Source organism: Gobio gobio (genome assembly GCF_949357685.1).
Source record: "Gobio gobio genome assembly, chromosome: 16".
Taxonomy (NCBI): domain Eukaryota; kingdom Metazoa; phylum Chordata; class Actinopteri; order Cypriniformes; family Gobionidae; genus Gobio; species Gobio gobio.
In genome coordinates, this window is record NC_137109.1 from 52,274,192 (window position 1) to 52,293,721 (window position 19,530).

Below are 19,530 nucleotides of genomic sequence, written 5' to 3' on the forward strand. Positions count from 1 at the left end.
ATGTGGAAATTATGACATTTAAAGTTGAAAAATGGGATTAAAAATATCAGCGGATGACATTAATGTCGTAATGATCTCATAATTTGGACTTTTTATGTCATAATTACGGTTATCAAAGCATTTTTTGTCCCTTATATAAATAAAAAAAAGTATAATTAGTAGTAAAATGCATTGCTGAGGACTTTATTTGGAGATTTTCCTCAATATTTCCTCAAAGATTTTTTGCACCCTCAGATTCCAGAATTTCAAATAGTTCGGCCAAATATTGTCCTAACAAACCATACATCAATGGAAAGCTTATTTATTCTGCTTTCAATTAAAAAAAATCGACACTTATGAGTTATGACTGGTTTTGTGGTCACATACGTCCGTTGTTTGTATAAAATCGCCGAGGCGGGGCCAAAGTGATTGACAGGTCTCTGCCCAATGAACGCTCTCTTTAATAGGCCAATCAGCGAGACGTTTATGGCGGTTGGGCCAATAGCAGAACAGCTGGGTTCCATTTTAAAAAATCCAGGCGGTTAAACGGAAGAGCTGAGGCGCAGACGCGAGGACGGAAGAATCATCATAATGCAGGTATAATAATCGCATATTAATAATGTCATTTGAGCATAAATGCAGTTATATGTGTGTGTAGGAGATGTTTAGTGTAGGGAAGGGATTCATCTGTATCAAATCAAGGATTTAAGCGTCATTGTCCGAGCGAAACTAACGTAACCAGCGCGAAATCTAGCCGGACGTTATGCTTTAGTACGTTAATATTTGTATTTCTTTGGTTATCCACATATGTCATGTTTTTATTGATATCAGTGCTTTATTTGTTCAGTTTGAGATGTCTGTGTTTTTTTTTTATTTATCAGAATAAAGAGAACAGGGAACCCAGAGCTCTGCAAACACAGGTGATAACAATCAATACCAACAATAACATGCCATTTCTGTACATTATTATTTATATTAATTTAGCGAGTCATAGTGCAGTTTACAGAGATCACGTGCCCTTCTCCAGCTGCTGTGTGTGTGTGTGTGTGTGTGTGTGTGTGTGTGTGTGTGTGTGTGTGTGTGTGTGTGTGTGTGTGTGTGTGTGTGTGTGATGCTCATGTGTGTGTGTGTTTGTGTTTGTTCAGGCTGCTGGTGAGATGAATCCAGACACACACACTGTTACAGGTAAAACTAACTGAAGATGTGGATGATTGCAGTGTTTAAGGTGGTTTGACATTCCTTCACTTACATTATTGTCTGGCAGGTGATGGATTATAAATTAGCTTAAAGGATTAGTTCACTTTTAAATAAACTTTTGCTGATAATTTACTCACCCCCATGTCACCCAAGATGTCCATGTCTTTCTTTCTGCAGTCGAAAATAAATGAAGGTTTTGGATGAAAACAGTCCAGGGTTTTTCTCCATATAATGGACTTCAATGGGCTCCAAACGGTTCAAATGACAGTTTCAGTGCAGCTTTAAACGACACCAGATGATGAATAAGGGTCTGAAATAGACAAACCATCAGTTTCTGAGAGAAACCCAGCAGTATTTATGATATTATTTTTACCTCTTATCAGACGAGCGTGATCATCTCTGAGCTCAGCCATAACTTCCGCTAAGTGAGGTCAAATTTGATCGTGGTCATAGATATATACATAGATGCCTCATTAGCGACTGCACGGATCTGTAGAATGAGGCATCTACAATTGATATATCTATGACCATGCTCGTATTTTGACCTCACTTAGCGGAAGTTATGGCTGAGCTCAGAGATGATCACGTTCGTCTGTTAAGAGGTAAAATAATAGCTGATTTCTCTGATGGTTTGTCTAGATCAGACCCTTATTCATCATCTGGTGTCGTTTAAAGCTGCACTGAAACTGTTATTTGGACCTTGAACCGTTTGGAGCCCATTGAAGTCCATTATATGGAGAACAATCCTGGACTGTTTTCATCCAAAACCTTCATTTCTTTTCGAGTGCAGAAAGAAAGACATGGACATCTTGGATGACATGGGGGTGAGGAAATGATCAGCAAAAGTTTATTTAAAAGTGAACTAATCCTTTAATTCTAATAGACATACTAATACACACGTGTTGTTGCGTGGGATTGTTACAGCCGCTGATAGATTGTGTTCTTTCAGGTCCTGGGAGAGTTCCAGTGAAGTCGAGCTCAAAGTGAGTTCACTTTAAAACTACTGTAGGATTATGAAGATGCACAACAATTTGTAAATGTGTAGAAGATTCAATTGGTCACCCAAAAATGAAAATATACTCTCCCTCAAGCCATCCTAGGTGTGTATGACATTCTTCTCTCAGACGAACACAATTCTATTAAATATCCTGAATCTTCCGAGCTTAAATTTGGGCAGTGAGTGTTAAATGAGAGTTTTAAGGTCAAAAAAGTGCATCCATCCATCATAACCATAATCAAAACGGCTTATTAAAGGCCTTCTGAAGCGAAGAAAAATCCATATTTATAACTTTTATAAACCATAATCACAGGTCCAACTATTAACCCAATCGAAGCTCTGATCGATGCGCGTGTGTGTGTGTGTGTGCTCACAAAACGCCTCCTGAAATCCTGAAGGAGTGTATTTGGCACAGAAATACAGTCACACGTCCAGCTCGTGTTTTGAAATGTTGGCCATGTTTATTATGAGACTCAACTCTTAAACAGCGTCAGGCATGAAATAGCATTAAGGCCTGTTCACACCGGGACGATTTTCGCACGCGTTTATCGCCGACGTTTAACGCCTCGGGACTAAACAATGGGCGCCAATGTGAGTGTTCACACCGACGCGCAAAACGCCAGGCGTAAAAGCGTCATTTTTAAAAAAAAAACGCCTCGGGTTCGTTTTTTTATTTTGACGCGGCGCGTAAAAAACTGTCCGACCAATGAGATCAGCGCTTTTGTTCACGTGCCTGGAGCTGCTGAAGTGACAGTAAAACACGACTTGGTGGCGCTCAAGCACAAAATCGGTCTTGCCGAGCACACATTGATACGACGAAGAAGTAGTAAGTAGACAAAGAAGAAGATGAACTGCTAATGCTGCTTGCCAGTTAGCAAAAAGTGTGTGAATGGTTTTGTCCATAGACATAATATGTCTATGGTTTTGGCAAGCACGTAAATACTGTCTCTCTTCTCCTTCTGTGTGACAAGCGAGTGTCAGAGGCTTAAAGTGCTGCAGCACCATCTTGTGTACCGGGAGCGCATCTACTGAATGTGCACGTTCACTCGGCGCAGCGCCAGTGGAAATCGCTTGGGTGTGAACACTCAAGACGCGCCGAAAAACGGCACGAAAAACGCTGGCGATAAGCGCGCGCGATATTCGTCCCGGTGTGTACAGGCCTTTAGACATCACCTTTAAAAGCTTTTGTTTTCGACTCTAATTCATGAGCGGTGCTTTTGTTTTGCTCTATCCGCTGCGCTTCCGCCAATACGGCTGCCGTTATAAAGCTTGGATTAGCCAGGACTTTATTCATATAATTAGGGCTGTAAGCAAACAAAGAAAATCTTGGTCGACTGAAGTCCTGAAATTTTCGACTAAAAATTACGTTAGGAAAAAAACGTTTAATTAATTAGCTGTGCACTGTGTGCAGTACTTGGTGGGCTTGTTGCCTGCCTAAATGAATTATAAATAAACATAAGCTAGTAGGTTATTTGCAGTATATTAAATAGTTTTTGAGCTGATTATTTTGCGCTGAAATGTGTCTGACACACGTTCACCTGCGCAATATCACAGCCTATGATTTCCCAAAATATAGTACTATGTTGTCAACTAGTGATATCACGGACTTTTGAGGAATATGCAACATAATTTAGACAATTGTTTTTGTCATATGTATTATAATAACTGACAGACGCTATGATTTCAGCTCGAACAGGATCAGCTCAGCTTCGCGGCTGAGACACGAATAGACTATTAACATAAAGCTTTTACTCTTAAACACAAAAGGCACGTCCACTTTAATAAAAAAGGAATATTTATTAAACAAGCCAGATCAAGAGCAGAAGCTAAATAAAGTCATAACTGAGAAATAAAGCATAGGCTCAAAACTAATACAAACAGTGCATCGCGCATTCGGCTCCAAATAAAAAATACAATAATAAAGGGCCCAAATCCAATTAATAATACTAGAAATATATTTGCAGTTTGCACAATAATAAAAGGGACGGGGCAACCTTACGCAGACGAGTTATCTTACCGCTTTAGCTGATATGACATGTTTGTCGTCAAGCTGTGATGTGCAAACTGTTGCTTGCAGGGCTCTACGCTAACATTTTTCTTGAGGAGCACTTAACTTTTACTTAATTTAAAAAAATTAGGAGCACTTAATACACTTTCTGATCAATAACACGTATTCCAATTATAACTTTCCCATTACAGGATGATCTTTGTCCCTTTAAATTAATGTCCAGGGGCATTTTTACCATTATAAGAGCAATGTTTTCTAATCTTATTAAATGTATGCATCATCTTTTGTCAATTTCTTCATTTAAAATAGAAAAGTTTTTTTTTAAATGTTAATTTCAACAATAAATTCAGTTAGAGCAATAAGACACAACCAGACTGTTACCAATCAAATTAAATCAGCATCAAAAGTAGAAGTGGCGCAGAAGCTCTATCTGAAATGGTGTTAGATACATTTACATGCAGCTCATGGGTAAATAATGTTGTATAAATGTTTTAAATATAAGTTATTGAATTTAGAAATAGGCTATGTACAAGTTAAACTTAGTTAAAATATTTATATTTTAAATAAAAAGTCCATGCAAAGTATAAATATGAAAATAAAACAGCCAGTAGGTGGCGCGTCAAGTCTATGTGTCAGTCGTTCAAACGCAGATTCATTCGATCGAACCGCTTGGAGATGCACAACTGGTGTAGTTTTGATTTTTACGAAATAAACATTATTGTGGCTTAAACGTTGTTACTTAATATCAACTTGTCTATTGGACTTTTGTACAAGATCAGTATCACATTTGCAATCATGCCAATACTCGAGTCGGAGCAATAGCAGTCCGTAACTTTTGGCTAATAAACAGAACTGCGTGCGTCTTGCGGAAGAACAGCCGGATCTACTTCTCTCTGTGTGTGTCTATGACGATTGACGAGTCACGCAGGGACTGTGCTCCTCCACAGCGCTGCGACCCGAACTGGAATAGTCAGAATAGAAACACTTATTATATGTACCGTAGTGCAGGGGTTTTCAAATTGTGTGAATGTGAGCCTCCCCTTAGAGTAGGTAAGGACAGCCGAGCCCCCCCTTCCCCAAAATCCTGTCCGCCTGCTCTAACCCACACACGCCTCGGCAGTAAATGCCATCTTCTGTGTGTTCCTGGCAATGATGAGTTTCAATAACAACTAATAAAATGTAAATATTTTTTCATATTGTATTGTATTTTATTTCCTTTTTTTTTTTTTAAGAAGTGCATTCATAAATCTTTGCAACAGCAAATAACTTCCAACTTTATGCAGGCCTATTTGAGGCTACTTTTAAAAATCACAGAACATCAGTAGGCCTAACCATAAGTCAACAAAACATGCTTAACATGTGAATGTGTAAAATGTGAAACTTGTGTCTGGGTCTTAAAGGGATAGTTCACTTTAAAATGAAATTTCTGTCATCATATACTCACCCTCAATTTGTTTCAAGCCTGTATGAATTTCTTCTGCTGCACACAAAGCAAGATATTTTGAAGAATGTCAGTAACCAAACAGTTAACTGGTCCCATTGACTTCCATAGTAAGGAAAAATATATATACTATGGAGGTCAATGGGACCAGTTAACTGTTTGGTTACTGACATTCTTCAAAATATCTTGCTTTGTGTGCAGCAGAAGAAAGAAATTCATACAGGCTTGAAACAAATTGAGGGTGAGTAGGCTATATGATGACAGAATTTTCATTTTAAAGTGAACTATCTCTTTAAGCGCACATTTTAATGCACATCTTCTCGAACAAAATCAGCACAATGGACAGCTCTCTGATCAATGAACGACAACGCTTTTTGTTCACAGCGCATAACACATAACAGTCAACTGCATTGAAGGCATGTTCAAAAAGATTTGCATTACAATGTTTTTTGGCTAAAATTATTTATAATCATACATTCAGATTTAAACAATAAACAAAATGCACCATTCACGTCATTTGCACGTGTCATTCACGTCATTTGAATTTTAATTTTGAACTTTGAATAACCGCCCATGTCAGTGGGAACAATGAGGACGTGCTTTTGACGCGCAGAGGTGTTCGATGCGGGGCTGCACTGCAGAGAGAAATAAACGCAAGTCGTCCTCCACCTGCAGCCTTGATCTGTATTTATTTTTAATCATGATCAGTGCGGAAAACCCACACTCACACAAGTAAGTGGAGGTGAAGGGGATTAGGACTTGCATAGCCTTAGTGGAGATCTGAGGGAACTCGCTCTCCACAGACAACCAGAAACGCGTGATCGGCATTTAGTCTCTGCTTCAAGTCCCCATTCGAGCTGAATAAAATAAAAATTTAAAATAAAAAAGTTCGATTTCGTGCATTGATTTGTATTAGGCCTACACTAGTCTTTTCTGTCTGTGTCAGCTGCAAAAATTAAGTTGAAGATCGCCATCTCCGTATTGAAGAAGCCTACAGAGAGAAATGCACATCATGGATTACATTGAGTAACGTTAGCTAGCCTATTTCTTTTCGTTTTGAATAGTTTCGTTTAAAGAAATGTAAAGCTTTCTTAAATATTTTTCATGTCTATGAGGCATAAACTGAGTTTCGATTAATTTATAATAAAAAATTAAAGAGATAGGCCTATGAATTTATGATGCTCTCCAGTTCACGCGTGCAATGCAATTGATCGCGGCTATATTTGCTTCTTATTTATTAAATCCAGGCAATTTGTTGAATAAACATTTATTAAAATTAAGATACAATTTATACAAAACGAAATTCACTTTAAACTAAAGAAAGTCTTTCTAAAAAACGAAACTTAATGAAGTGGTCATGTCTGACCCATTCCATGTCCCCGATGCATCCTCTTACTCATGGTGTTCGCTTTTCATAATCAACATATAGATGGAAAAAAATAACATAATATTTTAACATATGAAACTAAATGCGCTTATTTAATGGCTACAACACATAGGCTATTAGGCACATTCAAGTTAATTCTCCAATTAATTTTAAAATGATTGAAAAAAATAAACATAGCCTACCCCTTAAAAAAATAATTGTATTGCAGTTTTTTGAGCACCTGTGCACACGTTGAGCCAGAAGGAGCCATTGCTTAATCTGTCAGCATTACTACTTGTCAGTAATCAGTCAACTCGTTTGTACCACGACGCGAGTATCCCGCGTAGCTTTTACCCAGTATACCGCGACGCGAGTATATGGTTTATTTTTATTTTTTCTTCACGTCGCGCCTCCCCTGTGGCTCTTTGGCGCCCCCCAGGGGAGGCGCGCCTCACCTATTGAAAACCGCTGCCGTAGTGATTCAGGGTAAGATAAAAACACGGGTTGGAAAATGGATTCAGGATGTACTCACTCATATGCATCTAGTCATTTTTAAACTCAAAAAATGTTATGGACTGCAGCTGATAAAGATTAAATCAAGAACTCATACAGGAGCGTTTTTAAATTATTTTAATTCATTTTTGGTGGCATTTTTGCCCCAAGCCCCTGTTAATTTCCGACCTTGTTTATGATAATCCAAATGTGGTATTTCTAGTTAAGTTTGGCTGCAAAGAAACATCAGCGCGAGCCGCGAGGCGTCTGGTAAGTGCATGGCCGCGTCACACCCGTTTCACTCATAGACCGCGGTTTCACCATTTAATCTGTGAAGTGTTAGTCCGTCACACACGTTTTTTGCACATGCTCCGCTGACAGAAGGCATGAAAAGCAGTTGATTGCAGCACGAAACGTAACAGTTGCTCAGTCAGTCAGTGTTTGTAGTTTTTATTCCGATTGTATTATACATTTATTCACGAGAAGCGATCGGGTCACTCGCACCGGTGCGCCTAAATATTTTTTCGCAGTCGCACACAGTAATTTTCAGGCGCAAATGCGCCCAAAATGGTCGCTATGTAGAGCCCTGGCTTGCGAAATTTGCATTCGACTTTTTTCCCATTTTCTATTTAAAAAAAAATTCTGCCACACTGCCGATGTCTTTGTTGACATGGTAGAAGAGACTGACTAAGAAAACACTCTCACAATTAAATAAATAATACAGCAAAGCAGCCTAACGTTACTTCAATCTGTCTCTTCTCCAGTGGGTTGGGCTAATCCAAAAGAAGAGGAAACGGGGGTTTAGGGATGGCTCGATACCACCATTTTGTCTTCGGTACGGTACCACAATCTAATACCGAAGTACCGATATTAAATCGATACCATACAGGGTCTGAATTTTGATGCGGGTATTGCGCATAATTTTACTCACTCTCGCAAGTTTTGGGTTTATGAAGCAAGAAATTACCGCAAATGTTTATTATTAAATTAATCAACAAAGATTATCACATCAATCAGTCATTTGGAAACTTTCTTGTAAGTAATTTCAGCGTGTCTCCCAAAAGACATCGCACCTGCACGTTAAAAGCAATCTGCGCGCTCAGATTCAACACTTTCGCTTCCGGTGCGGGACAACTGACGGAAATCACTGCCCACGTCTTTTTAAACCTCACCAATTTGAACATGCAAGCGATTTTAGAGCATTTCATAATACATATGGGACGAGAGAGTTTTCTTTGCGCTCATGCCAACACCAAACACACACACTCACGCCTAAAGAGCTCGCGCATTCCAAATTAAGTTGTTTTTCCTCAGTCAAATACACACAAAATTGTCAAAAATGTCAATCTTTAGTGAGTAGTAGCATAAACACAGTTGGTTATGTCTTTCGCGGATGTAAATAGTGCAATAGTATGCGTGCAGATATTATGAGGTCTAAACGTCACTGGTTGAAATGAACGCTGGATATTAATTTAAACTATACGATCTTATGTATGTGCGTTAATCAGTGTTAAAAGAATAAATGTCTAAATTAGATGGTTAGAATTATGCCCTCACCTGTCGATCTCTTACAAGTCAGGAATGAAGTGACGATGCTTGGCAAGGTTTGATGGTTCTTCAGCAGTTTTATAAGCAAAGTAATTCCAAATTTCACGTCTACTCTCTTTATTAATGAGTTTTGTGCGTGTTGAGTGAGATTCAACTGCTGTATTCATCTTGTTCTGTTGCCACATTTGCCGGTTTCACATCAGTTTGGGTAGCGCGCTGCCACCTAGCGGTGAACTTAGGAACAGCAGCATATACCGAAATGAGCAAAATCATGATATCGTACCGTTTGAAATAAAATATATACCGGTATTTTTCCAGTACCGGTATACCGCGCATCCCTACAAGGGGGTGTTACCTGTGAAACAGGGCTGCTCTGAAAACACCCCCATTAGCAATTCGTGCTTTCCACTTGATCAAATGAAAGCGGCAAAACTGATTGAATGAACACTGCAAACAATCGACCAATCAGAATTTTGGTCGAGCCAGAATGTATCGACTGGGAGATTACAGCCTTAAATATAACTGATCGTATTCGTCTGAAAGGAGAATGTCATACACACCTAGGATGGCTTGAGGGAGAGGAAATCATGGGCTAATTTACATTTGTGTAAATTTAGTTAAGAGTTCACTCGAAGCAAAATGACTGTCAAACGGTTAGTTCACCCAAAACTGTAAATTGTGTCATGAATGACTGAGCCTCATGTGGTTGGACACCCGTCAGACCTCCGTTCATCTTCAGACACAAATGAAGATATTTTAGTGTAAATCTGATGCTCTGAAAGGCCTCCATTGGCTCAACTTTACACTCTCAAGACCCTTAAAAGACACTAAAGACTAAAGTTACAAAGTCCATCTCACTACAGCGGCTCTACAATAACTTTATGAAGACGAGAATAGTTTCTGTGCGCAAAAAAACCCTAAATAACGACTTATATAGTGATGACGATTTCAAAACACGGCATCATGAAGCTTTGAAGCGTTATGAATCAGTGAGTCGATTCAGCGGTTCAGAGCGTTATGAATCAGTGAGTCGATTCAGCGGTTCGGAGCGTTATGAATCAGTGAGTCGATTCAGCTGTTCGGAGCGTTATGAATCAGTGAGTCGATTCCGCGGTTCGGAGCGTTATGAATCAGTGAGTCGATTCAGCGGTTCGGAGCGTTATGAATCAGTGAGTCGGTTCAGCGTTTCGGAGCGTAATGAATCAGTCAGTCGATTCAGCGGTTCGGAGCGTAATGAATCAGTCAGTCGATTCAGCGGTTCGGAGCGGTTCGGAGCGTAATGAATCAGTCAGTCGATTCAGCGGTTCGGAGCGGTTCAGAGCGTTATGAATCAGTGAGTCGATTCAGCGGTTCGGAGCGTTATGAATCAGTGAGTCGATTCAGCGTTTCGGAGCGTAATGAATCAGTCAGTCGATTCAGCGTTTCGGAGCGTAATGAATCAGTCAGTCGATTCAGCGGTTCGGAGCGTAATGAATCAGTCAGTCGATTCAGCGGTTCGGAGCGGTTCAGAGCGTTATGAATCAGTGAGTCGATTCAGCGGTTTGGATCGCCAAATTTCAGCAGTTTGGCGGTTTGACACGCGATCCGAATCATGAATTGACTCACTGATTCATAACGCTTCGAAGCTTCATGATGCCGTGTTTTGAAATCGTCATCACTATATAAGTCGTTATTTAGGGTTTTTTTGCGCACAGAAACTATTCTCGTCTTCATAAAGTTATTGTAGAGCCGCTGTAGTGAGATGGACTTTGTAACTTTAGTCTTTAGTGTCTTTTAAGGGTCTTGAGTGTAAAGTTGTGCCAATGGAGGCCTTTCAGAGCATCAGATTTACACTAAAATATCTTCATTTGTGTCTGAAGATGAACGGAGGTCTGACGGGTGTCCAACCACATGAGGCTCAGTCATTAATGACACAATCTACATTTTTGGGTGAACTAACCGTTTAATGTTTCTGAGAAATTGATCACCATTAGGTGAGTTTATGCTTAACACAAGAACTAATATCTGCCAAGAGTCAGTCAAATAAACTTATGTTTGTTCTTGTTTTATGCATAAACTCTCTCGTCTCAAACACTTCAGTTAAATGTGTCTTCAATGTTTGGATGTTTGTAGTGGAAAACACTCGAGAGCCTCAGAGTTTCCTCCAGTGTGTTTAATAAAAATAACTGCAGTTCCAGAAAGTTCTCCGTGAAAGACTTCGACATCGGCCGTCCGCTCGGAAAGGGCAAGTTTGGGAACGTGTACCTGGCGAGAGAGCGGAAGCTGAAGGCCATCGTGGCTCTGAAGGTCCTGTTCAAATCCCAGATGGAGAAGGAAGGAGTCGAACATCAGCTGAGGAGAGAAATCGAGATCCAGTCGCATCTCAGGTGTGTGTGTTTGAGCTGCTGGTGCTTCCTTTAGAAGCGTTCCTGTCGTGAGATGATCCTGATCTCTGTGTGTGTGTGTGTGTGTGTGTGTGTGTGTGAACAGGCATCCGAACATCCTGCAGTTCTACAACTACTTCTTCGACAACACGCGTGTGTATCTGATTCTGGAGTACGCGCCGCGCGGCGAGATGTACAAAGAGCTCCAGCGCTGCGGACGCTTCGATGATCAGCGCACCGCCACTGTGAGTGAGAGGGATGCCACAATTCTCAATATAATATTGAACCGTTCGGTACGGCATTCAATTCACATCACACGCTAGTGGTGGAGTTATACTCACAGAACACTAGAGTTATTCACAATCACCAAAGTTCATTATTTGCATGCGTTTTAAAGCCTTGCCGGCTCATTCGCGTGCGCGGTTTAACATGCGCTTTTCCGAGCGTGCGCACTAAACGCCTGTCAAACACGTGATTACTGGACTCAGTAGTCGTCTTACTGCGCTAATACTGTCAAATACACACAAGGTTAACATAAACACAGTCGGTTGTGTCTAAAGTGAAAGTAAAATCAGTGTGTGTGTGTGTATTAGATGCGTGCAGGTCTTTAATTGACAGCGGCGCAGTCTATAGTGAACACGCCGTCCTTAAAGGGACAGTTCACCTGTAAAATGATGTCATTATTTACTCACTCTAATATTGTTTAAACCTGTATTCATTTCTCGATGACAGAATTTTCATTTTTGAGTGAACTATCCCTTTAATGTTAATACAACAACAAAAGACAAAGAGAAAATCACTCACTGCTCTTGACTGAAAAACTAATACAGCAGCTTTAAAAAGAATCAGTGTATATTTTATAGTGAAGTCTGTGTAGTGTTTTATTTTTACATTCATTCAATTTCATACTTTAATGCTGCTGTACAGCTCTGAGCTGCCAGTGTATATATATATATAGGGCTGTCAAAAGAATATAAAAAAATATTTTTATATATAAAACATTTATATTTATATATATATTATAGATTATATAAATGTATATACATGCAAATATTTCTTAAATATATACATGAAAGTGTGTATTTTATATATAAATAATAATTAACAGAGTACACACACATATATTATGTAAACACAAACTTTTATTTTGAATGCGATTTATTGCGATTAATCTTTTGACAGCCCTTATATATATATATATATATATATATATATATATATATATATATATGATATTATACAATACACTAGGAATACAAGTTTTTTTTTTTTTAAGTAAAGTTTTAAGTTTAAGGTAAAATAAAGAAAGAGTATTGCAATAAAAGTCTTTTTTTCTCCTTAACCTCTTGCTGTTCCTGTCGCCTAAGAATAGAATAACAAAAAAATTTGAGAAGCCATCAGAACCGAACCGAACCGAAAACTGTGGGTAAAAACCGAGGTGTGTATTGAACCGTGGACTAACTGTATTGTTGCATCCCTAATGAGTGATCAAACGCCCGCCGGTATCCTCGTCTGGTGTGTGTGGCTGATGCTGACGCTGATCTTGTGTGTTTCTCTAGTACATGGAGGAGTTGGCTGATGCTCTTAACTACTGTCACGAGAAGAAGGTGATCCACAGAGACATTAAGCCGGAGAACCTTCTGCTGGGCTTCAGAGGAGAACTCAAGATCGCAGACTTCGGCTGGTCCGTCCATGCGCCATCACTACGGTAACAAACACCCCATAATACACCAGAACCTGCGCAATCAGGGTTCCCACTCGTCCTGGAAAACCTGGAAAATTGATAACATTTTCCAGTCCTGGAAAACACATGGAAAATTAGAGAAAATGTAAAATGTCCTGGAAAATCTTGTTGTTGTCTGGGAAACTTTTATTTTTAAAGAATTTATTTCTTTAGCCGAGTATAACGAGTTTATCGCTGGCCCAAACAATTAGCACATGTTCAGGAATGCTGAGTTTGATGTGTGTGAGTAGTATTTGAATAATGATGTTTAGTCTTGCTAATGCTATAACTGCTCAGTGAATGTTAACCCGTGAGCTGCTCCGTAATCACATAATTTTGATATAAAGTCACATTTGTGTGATATAAAGTCAGAATTGTAAGATATAGTCAGAATTGCGTGATATAAATTCGCAGGTATTTTCTTCACAATTGACTTTTTTGCGCAGTTGCGAGTTTATATCTTGCACTTCTGACTTCTTTTCTCAGAATTGTGAGATCTAAACTGCAATTGCAAGTTATAAAGTCAAATTCTGAGGAAAAAAGAATTGCGACAATTTTCGCGTTTATATCACAAATATGTAAACTCGCAATTGCGAGAGTCAGAATAGCGAGATAAAAAGTCACAATTACTTTTTTCTTTCTAATCTGTGGCGTAAACAAGCTTCCATAGTCATAATGTATGATTAAGAGCTCATATTGAAAAATGCTGGATTGTTAAGTAATGGCGATAAACTGGACGGCTTTTAAAGACTTAGAAAGCAATATTTGGCATGATTTAGAAAGCAATATTTGGCATGATTTAGAAAGCAATATTTGGCGTGATTTAGAAAGCAATATTTGGCATGATTTAGAAAGCAATATTTGGCATGATTTAGAAAGCAATATTTGGCATGATTTAGAAAGCAATATTTGGCGTGATTTAGAAAGCAATATTTGGCGTGATTTAGAAAGCAATATTTGGAGTGATTTAGAAAGCAATATTTGGCATGATTTAGAAAGCAATATTTGGCATGATTTAGAAAGCAATATTTGGCATGATTTAGAAAGCAATATTTGGCATGATTTAGAAAGCAATATTTGGCATGATTTAGAAAGCAATATTTGGCGTGATTTAGAAAGCAATATTTGGCGTGATTTAGAAAGCAATATTTGGCGTGATTTAGAAAGCAATATTTGGCGTGATTTAGAAAGCAATATTTGGCGTGATTTAGAAAGCAATATTTGGCGTGATTTAGAAAGCAATATTTGGCATGATTTAGAAAGCAATATTTGGCATGATTTAGAAAGCAATATTTGGCGTGATTTAGAAAGCAATATTTGGCGTGATTTAGAAAGCAATATTTGGCGTGATTTAGAAAGCAATATTTGGAGTGATTTAGAAAGCAATATTTGGCATGATTTAGAAAACAATATTTGGCATGATTTAGAAAGCAATATTTGGCATGATTTAGAAAGCAATATTTGGCATGATTTAGAAAGCAATATTTGGCGTGATTTAGAAAGCAATATTTGGCGTGATTTTAGAAAGCAATATTTGGCATGATTTAGAAAGCAATATTTGGCGTGTTTTAGAAAGCAATATTTGGCGTGATTTAGAAAGCAATATTTGGCACGATTTAGAAAGCAATATTTGGCGCGATTTAAGAAAGCAATATTTGCCGTGATTTAGAAAGCAATATTTGCAGTGATTTAGAAAGCAATATTTGGCGTGATTTTAGAAAGCAATATTTGGCGTGATTTAGAAAGCAATATTCGGCGTGATTTAGAAAGCAATATTTGACGTGATTTAGAAAGCAATATTTGGCGTGATTTAGAAAGCAATATTTGGCGTGATTTAGAAAGCAATATTTGGCGTGATTTAGAAAGCAATATTCGGCGTGATTTAGAAAGCAATATTTGGCGTGATTTAGAAAGCAATATTCGGCGTGATTTAGAAAGCAATATTTGGCGTGATTTAGAAAGCAATATTCGGCGTGATTTAGAAAGCAATATTTGGCGTGATTTAGAAAGCAATATTCGGCGTGATTTAGAAAGCAATATTTGACGTGATTTAGAAAGCAATATTTGGCGTGATTTAGAAAGCAATATTCGGCGTGATTTAGAAAGCAATATTTGACGTGATTTAGAAAGCAATATTTGGCGTGATTTAGAAAGCAATATTTGGCGTGATTTAGAAAGCAATATTTGGCGTGATTTAGAAAGCAATATTTGGCGTGATTTAGAAAGCAATATTTGGCGTGATTTAGAAAGCAATATTTGGCGTGATTTAGAAAGCAATATTCGGCGTGATTTAGAAAGCAATATTTGGCGTGATTTAGAAAGCAATATTTGGCATGATTTAGAAAGCAATATTTGGCATGATTTAGAAAGCAATATTTGGCATGATTTAGAAAGCAATATTTGGCATGATTTAGAAAGCAATATTTGGCATGATTTAGAAAGCAATATTTGGCGTGATTTAGAAAGCAATATTTGGCGTGATTTAGAAAGCAATATTTGGCGTGATTTAGAAAGCAATATTTGGCATGATTTAGAAAGCAATATTTGGCATGATTTAGAAAGCAATATTTGGCATGATTTAGAAAGCAATATTTGGCGTGATTTAGAAAGCAATATTTGGCGTGATTTAGAAAGCAATATTTGGCGTGATTTAGAAAGCAATATTTGGCATGATTTAGAAAGCAATATTTGGCGTGATTTAGAAAGCAATATTTGGCGTGATTTAGAAAGCAATATTTGGCGTGATTTAGAAAGCAATATTTGGCGTGATTTAGAAAGCAATATTTGGCGTGATTTAGAAAGCAATATTTGGCGTGATTTAGAAAGCAATATTTGGCGTGATTTAGAAAGCAATATTTGGCATGATTTAGAAAGCAATATTTGGCGTGATTTAGAAAGCAATATTTGGCGTGATTTAGAAAGCAATATTTGGCGTGATTTAGAAAGCAATATTTGGCATGATTTAGAAAGCAATATTTGGCATGATTTAGAAAGCAATATTTGGCATGATTTAGAAAGCAATATTTGGCGTGATTTAGAAAGCAATATTTGGCGTGATTTAGAAAGCAATATTTGGCATGATCCTTGTCTTTTATTCCCGGCGTAGTAAATTGAAAATGTACTGGAAAATGGTTGCTGAAAAAGAGTGTGAGTGGCAGTGCAGCGAGTGCATCATGAGCTGTGGCGTGTGTTTCAGACGCCGCACCATGTGTGGGACGCTGGACTATCTTCCCCCGGAGATGATCGAGGGCCACACTCACGATGAGAAGGTGGACCTGTGGTGCATCGGCGTGCTGTGCTACGAGTGTCTGGTGGGAAACCCTCCGTTCGAGACGGCCAGCCACTCCGAAACATACAAGCGCATCACTAAGGTTTATTACACCGCCTCTTATTTCTGCTGAAAATGGTTTCTTAAAAATCTTAAGTTTCGATATTTCTTATGGAACAATTTTTAATCCTTATGGTGCGTTCACACCGGACACGAATGAAGCGTTTCGTGCAAGTGATTTACATGTTAAAGGGTTAGTTCACCCAAAAATGTAAATTGTGTCATTAACGACTGAGCCTCATGTGGTTGGACACCCGTCAGACCTCCGTTCATCTTCAGACACAAATGAAGATATTTTAGTGTAAATCTGATGCTCTGAAAGGCCTCCATTGGCTCAACTTTACACTCTCAAGACCCTTAAAAGACACTAAAGACTAAAGTTACAAAGTCCATCTCACTACAGTGGTTCTACAATAACTTTATGAATCGGCGACAATAGATTCTGTGCGCAAAAAAACCCTAAATAACGACTTGTATAGAGATGACGATTTCAAAACACGGCCTCATGAAGCTTCGAAGCGTTATGAATCAGTGAGTCGGTTCAGAGCGTTATGAATCAGTGAGTCGATTCATCGGTTCAGAGCGTTATGAATCAGTGAGTCGAATCAGCGGTTCAGAGCGTTATGAATCAGTGAGTCGATTCAGCGGTTCAGAGCGTTATGAATCAGTGAGTCGATTCAGCGGTTCAGAGCGTTATGAATCAGTGAGTCGATTCAGCGGTTCAGAGCGCTATGAATCAGTGAGTCGATTCAGCGGTTCAGAGCGCTATGAATCAGTGAGTCGATTCAGCGGTTCAGAGCGTTATGAATCAGTGAGTCGATTCAGCAGTTCAGAGCGTTATGAATCAGTGAGTCGATTCAGCGGTTCAGAGCGTTATGAATCAGTGAGTCGATTCAGCGGTTCAGAGCGTTATGAATCAGTGAGTCGATTCAGCGGTTCAGAGCGTTATGAATCAGTGAGTCGATTCAGCGGTTCAGAGCGTTATGAATCAGTGAGTCGATTCAGCGGTTCAGAGCGTTATGAATCAGTGAGTCGATTCAGCGGTTCAGAGCGTTATGAATCAGTGAGTCGAATCAGCTGTTTGAATCGCCAAATTTCAGCAGTTTGGCGGTTTGACACGCGATCCGAATCATGAATCGACTCACTGATTCATAACGCTTCGAAGCTTCATGATGCCGTGTTTTGAAATCGTCATCACTATATAAGTCGTTATTTAGGGTTTTTTTGCGCACAGAAACTATTCTCGTCTTCATAAAGTTATTGTAGAGCCGCTGTAGTGAGATGGACTTTGTAACTTTAGTCTTTAGTGTCTTTTAAGGGTCTTGAGAGTGTAAAGTTGAGCCAATGGAGGCCTTTCAGAGCATCAGATTTACACTCAAATATCTTCATTTGTGTCTGAAGATGAACGGAGGTCTGACGGGTGTCCAACCACATGAGGCTCAGTCATTCATGACACAATTTACAGTTTTGGGTGAACTAACCCTTTAACTTTATGTGAAAGCGGCCCCTGCTCATATACTGGTTCTCTGGTTTGTCGCAGGTGGATCTGCAGTTTCCTAAAGTGGTTTCTGATGGTGCTCGTGATCTGATCTCGAAGCTGCTCCGCCACAGTCCCTCCATGCGTCTGCCGCTCAAGAGTGTGATGGAGCACCCGTGGGTCAAAGCCAACTCACGCCGGGTTCTGCCGCCCGCATACAACCCACAGGCCACACATCACTGAGGAGATCTGCTCAAGGACCTGTTTGAGACATTCAGGAATCCGCTGGTTTGTGCGGTCACAATGTCAGAAACACCTGATTTACGTGTGTGTGTGTGCTCTTCACTCTTGTATAGCTGTAGTTCTTATTCGTGTTTTACTGTCTTCTATGAATGTGTGGTTTATGATGAACCTGTCAAATTATATTAAAAGCTTTCACACAATGTTTGGTGTTGTGGCGTTTTGATTTGCACAGACTGAAGTGAGCTCTCGTACTGATGCATTCAGATGTTCACCAGTTTTGAATGTTGGTGAAAATGTTGTTTTATGCGCATTTTTTGGCATAAGAACTGCTGGATGGAAACGGCAAGATGCTAACATAAAAAAATACATGCGCTCAATTGAGTCGGATAAAGTTTTTGTACGATAACATAAATTACTCTTAACATATCAAATAAATCCCTCGATGTCCGATTTAGTTAATCCGTACCCGCAGTGCTTAACCACATCCGACGCGGTTTTAAATATTTTATGCGATTTACTCAAATGTGCTTAAATTAAACTCCCAACTTTGGATGGAAACGCAGTTAGTGAGCATCTCAAATTTCCTGTGAATGCATGGTTAAAATGCATCAAGTTGATAGTCTTTACATATGAGCTAATTAAAACAAATAAAGTATTAATTACAGTAACAATGAATGAAGAACCCACTATTTGTATATGGTTAATGCTATTAATAAACCATGAATTAACTAATAGTTTGCATATGATTCATCATTACTTTATTAAAGTATAAGTGTTTCCATGGAAGGGTGTAAGACACAAAGTAATGGATGATTAACTTATGATGACCAAAATGATTAATAGCATTACAGTATATAATGCAGATTATTAATTATGCTGGATACAGGTGAAACCCATTCGTTTTACACAGAAAGCAAGTAAAACATAACTAATAAGACCACTAATATACTATAACGTGGCTTTTTTAAAATATATGACGTGGCAGATCTGCAGTTATTTTAAAAGCCGCATTTTCTTTTAAATTGCTGTTATGTTTAATAAAAAAAATATATATATATATATATTAGGGCTGTCAAAAGATTAATTGCATCCAAAATAAAAGTTTGTGTTGACATAATGTGTGTGTATTCTGTTAATTATTATTTATATATAAATACACACACATTCATGAATATATTTAAGAAATATTTGCATGTATATACTGTATATACATTTATATATCTATAATATATATAAATATAAATGTTTTATATATAAAAATAATATTTTTTTCTTAAATATATACATGTGTGTGTATTTATAAATAATAAACCGAATACACACACATATATTATGTAAACACAAACTTTTATTTTAGATGCGATTAAT

The 19,530-nt window shown here is 38.3% G+C and overlaps 1 protein-coding gene across 3 annotated transcripts; it reads left to right on the forward strand.

Annotated features, from left to right (window-relative positions):
- The first annotated feature begins 501 nt into the window (after positions 1 to 501).
- On the forward strand, positions 502 to 18,360 carry aurkb (aurora kinase B). 3 transcript variants are annotated; one of them, XM_079838169.1, is made up of 9 exons: positions 516 to 576; positions 861 to 899; positions 1,125 to 1,164; positions 2,126 to 2,159; positions 11,200 to 11,394; positions 11,498 to 11,636; positions 12,951 to 13,099; positions 16,311 to 16,485; positions 17,983 to 18,360. In XM_079838169.1, the coding sequence occupies exons 1-9, from the start codon at positions 571 to 573 to the stop codon at positions 18,160 to 18,162; spliced, it is 957 nt and encodes a 318-aa protein (XP_079694295.1). In that variant the 5' UTR covers positions 516 to 570; the 3' UTR covers positions 18,163 to 18,360. The 3 variants fall into 3 exon arrangements, with proteins under 3 accessions (XP_079694297.1, XP_079694295.1, XP_079694296.1); XM_079838171.1 differs by lacking the exon at positions 1,125 to 1,164 and having other exon boundaries at positions 502 to 576; XM_079838170.1 differs by lacking the exon at positions 861 to 899 and having other exon boundaries at positions 526 to 576.
- Positions 18,361 to 19,530: the final 1,170 nt, after the last annotated feature.

What these genes read in the sequence shown, in the direction of transcription:
- aurkb (XM_079838169.1), top strand. An exon ending in CCAGAGCTCTGCAAACACAG is followed by an intron (nt 900 to 1,124) that starts GTGATAACAATC and finishes GTGTTTGTTCAG; the next exon opens with GCTGCTGGTGAGATGAATCC. An exon ending in ATGATCAGCGCACCGCCACT is followed by an intron (nt 11,637 to 12,950) that starts GTGAGTGAGAGG and finishes GTGTTTCTCTAG; the next exon opens with TACATGGAGGAGTTGGCTGA.